Source organism: Sycon ciliatum, chromosome 5 (assembly GCF_964019385.1).
Source record: "Sycon ciliatum chromosome 5, ocSycCili1.1, whole genome shotgun sequence".
Taxonomy (NCBI): domain Eukaryota; kingdom Metazoa; phylum Porifera; class Calcarea; order Leucosolenida; family Sycettidae; genus Sycon; species Sycon ciliatum.
Genome location: NC_088647.1, coordinates 18,065,163 through 18,069,016, shown reverse-complemented (window position 1 = coordinate 18,069,016; position 3,854 = coordinate 18,065,163). Strand labels below are relative to the sequence as shown.

The 3,854-nt window shown below is 45.0% G+C and overlaps 1 protein-coding gene across 1 annotated transcript; it reads right to left on the bottom strand.

Annotated features, from left to right (window-relative positions):
* Window positions 1-453: 453 nt before the first annotated feature.
* LOC135817910 (E3 ubiquitin-protein ligase TRIM71-like) lies at window positions 454-3,332 on the bottom strand. The gene has a single exon (XM_065331208.1). It carries the CDS (start codon window positions 2,832-2,834, stop codon window positions 960-962), a length of 1,875 nt encoding a protein of 624 aa, XP_065187280.1. The 5' UTR covers window positions 2,835-3,332; the 3' UTR covers window positions 454-959.
* Between the last annotated feature and the right edge of the window lie 522 nt (window positions 3,333-3,854).

The following is a 3,854-nucleotide window of genomic DNA, read 5'->3' as shown; positions in this document are numbered from 1 at the left end:
GGGCTGACTCTGGTACATTCAACACGGTTAGTTCATCAGAAAATACCGGTAGTGGTGTTTGTTGGGTTATGCAAGACTTCAAGTAGATGCTCACGTGACTAGGTCTTGCCAGCAGTCAGTACATAACCTAAATCTCTCAAGCCAGTTTAAGTAGGAATGAGGATGTGAACTGGAACCATGTGACAATAACCGCGTAGCAATGGGGAAGATTTGCTTTTAATTACTCATTGGAGTTCACACAGAAGGTAGAGAAAACATCTGAACCCAAACCAGGAATGCCGTTCAGAATACACACCCATAATGGGTCACAGATTCAATAGTGGAGATCTGGAGGAAACTAATAATTTGTTTTAAGATGGAAATCCTGAAACCTACCCGTAGTACCGTGAATGGTGATGATAATCACGTGACCCCAGAGAAGTGCTGGGACAGTTGGACACAACTCGTCACATATGAATGGACCAGAAGCTGATGAGCAAAACATGAAAATATGTAGGCGCCAAAAATACGAAGAAACTATGCAATTACAGTCGTGACGACAGATCAGTGCATGCATTACAGGAAATGTGATGCCTCCATGATTCTATTTGCAAAACGTAATTGTCTCATGACCAAAATAAACGCAATATAAGTCTTACAACACAAACTATCAAAAAGGTTAACACTTCTGCCACAAGAAAAAAAGGGACGTCGATTCGTTTGAACGGAAACACTGTCCCTAAAACAATGACAACAAATCAACAAGAGATAGTAGAATTCAAGCAGGCATTATCAGCCGCAGTAGCAACCAACATATTAGAAAAGAAAGCTTAGCTTGAGAAAGACGCAAACAATCGTCATCTGAGCAATCAAAAGTAGGAGCTATTTTCTGTCAAAACATTTTGTGTCCATCCCACATGGCGATGGATTGGATGTTTCTTGCAATGATCCGCAAACTGTTCCAAAGTATATTTCAATTGTCACTCCAGTGATACTTGGTCACCTAAGTCGTCGAGTGCAACAATCCAGTACAGGTTACCTGTGACGTTCGGGATGGTTTCTGTGGCGCCCGTTCTCTCGTGTCTACCAGTGAGAGTGTGACGATCATGATCAACGGTGAGAAGAATGATGTCACCAGTTTGCCAGCGTCGATCAAGGGCTGTGCCGGTATGGTGGCCTGCATCATACCTACGGCTATTCCAACCAAAACACTGTGACTTTTCCTGTTGGTATTGTTCCAGCTTTGGATTACTGGATGAACAGGCAGAGAGGAAGATGTCACCATATCCAGTCTTGTCAATCGTCACCTTCAGTGTACTGCTACCAGTATCGGTCACCATAGGTGTGGTACATGCTGATGACCAACTACCACCGCCCTTACTCAGTGTGCGACCATCATTGGTGATCTTCAACCCACTACCACATCGACTGTTATCAAACAGTGGCCGAATGGGAGTAGATGCTACTATGAGTTGCTGTGGACTGCCTTGAATGTGCCTGTTGCCGATCATAGCCGATACACTGTAGCGACCAGCTGCCAATCGATCATGTCCAATCTCTACACGGCCAGGTAATGATTCACAGCGAGTACGAACAGATGGAAAGTCGTCCACGTCAAGATTGCATACGGAAATCTCCAATCCGATGTTGTCGAGGTGATCCTGACTGACACTGTATGAAGGAGTAGTGGTAGCACTGGCAGGGACAGCATCAGGTGATGACGTCATGCAAACAGTAAGTATAACATCATCATGAGTCATGGATTTGTCTGGACAATCCAGTACGGCGTGATCAGCTACATCCAGTACAGCACCAGACTTGCCAATGTCATTCAGTAGTTGTGTGATGTCAGTGCTGGCAAACACAAGTCCACTGGACACACATGGCACTTTATCTTCTTCAGCGGTTCGCATCACTTTGTTCAATGACTCGTCGACCCATGTCCATATACGGAGCAGCTCAACATCGTTAGTGAATGACTTCACAATATCCGATGCGCTCTCCGCTTGAGATAGACACTCCTGAAGTCGACATTGTTGTTTCTCCAATGACAGCGTCTTTTTGGATCGTATGTCATCCAGCTCTGCAAGGAGATCATTTTGGCGCTTCTCAACTGCCTCGATGAGCAGTTTGAAGAATTGGTTGACTTTTGCTGAAGCCTGCTCTGTTTGGTCATTGAGCTTCTGAATGTTTGTTTGAACATTGCTCAATGCTTGGCTTATGATCCCATCACATGTTGATGAACTGCTGCCAAGCTTATCTGCTAGCAGATCCCGAGTCTTCTGACCAGCACGGGCAATGTCCAAGACTTGATGGTCTCTCTTGTGGGAATGTGCCTGTTTGCACTTTGGGCACAGCAGCTGGTTACACTGAACGCAGAATCCATTAATAAACTCACTTGTATGCAGTACACACCTGTGCTTCGTAGCAGATCTGCTGGTCGATCCTGCAGAAGACGAGGCTTGCTCCACTTGAGATACCGATAATGGCTTGACGATATGTCCCTTGGTGGCTTTGAATATTGGATGAGCACCAGCATGAACATCGCACATTTTCACCTGGCAGTTCTCACACCCGCTGGTGGCGATGGTATCATCTCCACACTCTTCACACACGGGCTGCCCCTGCGTCTCGTCTCCCGCCACAGATTCTCCCCGGCGCACAACATTAGGAAGCGATCGCAATGGCTCAACGCCTACAGGCAGCGCGGTGATGGACAAACATTTCGGACATTTGATTGATCCGTCAAACGAAATGCTGTTCTGCAGACAGGTTTCGCACAGCGTGTGCAGGCAAGAGACAAATTTTAGAGCTGTGCTCGATGAGTCACAGCCATTGCACTTGAGAGAAGCCATTTCTATCGACTACCAAGCTTGGCCAACGACTGACTGAAGTATACCATATTTTTTAATACCAGTACCAGTGATACATTTTAAAAGCAGAAGATCAATTTTTATGCCATTGTCTTGAATCGCATTCATGTATAAAATAAAATTCGGTTGTCAACTCTACGAACCTCAGATCAGGCTCAGACAGCTCAGTTCCTCAAGTACAAGTGAAGTGCACTGCTGGCTGCACAGACTATCACTATCAGTGTCAGTGTAGACTCTACTGTACAAAGCTATGATCATTCTGTAGACCTACAATCTACATCTACGCATGTTATTGTTACTGCCATTGCCAATACTGGTAATCGGTATGTGGAAGTGAGTGTACTTGGATTCGATTCTTGGAAACACAATTACAAGCTCATGCTCTGTCTGACGGAGCTGTCTGAGGCTCTGAGCTACATGTACAATACGTAGCTACCTCATCATGACATCATAATAGCATCATCTTGCTTTGCAGTAAACATGGTAAACAGAATGAGATTCGAAAATTATGAGTTTGGACATCATTGACATCATTAATATCATTGACATCATTGCATGTACAATGTTCATGAACTAGTACATGTATATCTGGTAGATCAACTAATACTGTACAGTCATAGAGATTCCACTACATGTACAGTCCTGGCTAGGGGTGTGCGGATAATGCTCGAAAAGGTGGCAGATTCTGCTCGAAAAGCAGCGAAATTGGCAGAACCATACAAACCTTATAGCGGGCAATTCCTCGAATTCTGCTCCATTTCTTTATCCACATACCAAACATGCATGAAACTTACCAGACAAAGTACCTAATTCTGCCAATTTTTCTGCCGGCATTATCCGCATATGCCTAGTCCTGGGCAGAGACATCCTAACTGGTAAATACAATGTCATGACTGTGTAGGATGCGCGGTAGAAGGCAAGGAGGCAACTACCCACAGTCAGTCAACGAACGTATCAGAACTTACTCCGGTACATATCAGCGCCGGGGCTAGCACCACGCAC

Coding starts and splice junctions, on each gene's coding strand:
- LOC135817910 (XM_065331208.1), bottom strand. CDS start 2,834: ATGGCTTCTCTCAAGTGCAATGGCTGTGACTCATCGAGCACAGCTCTA.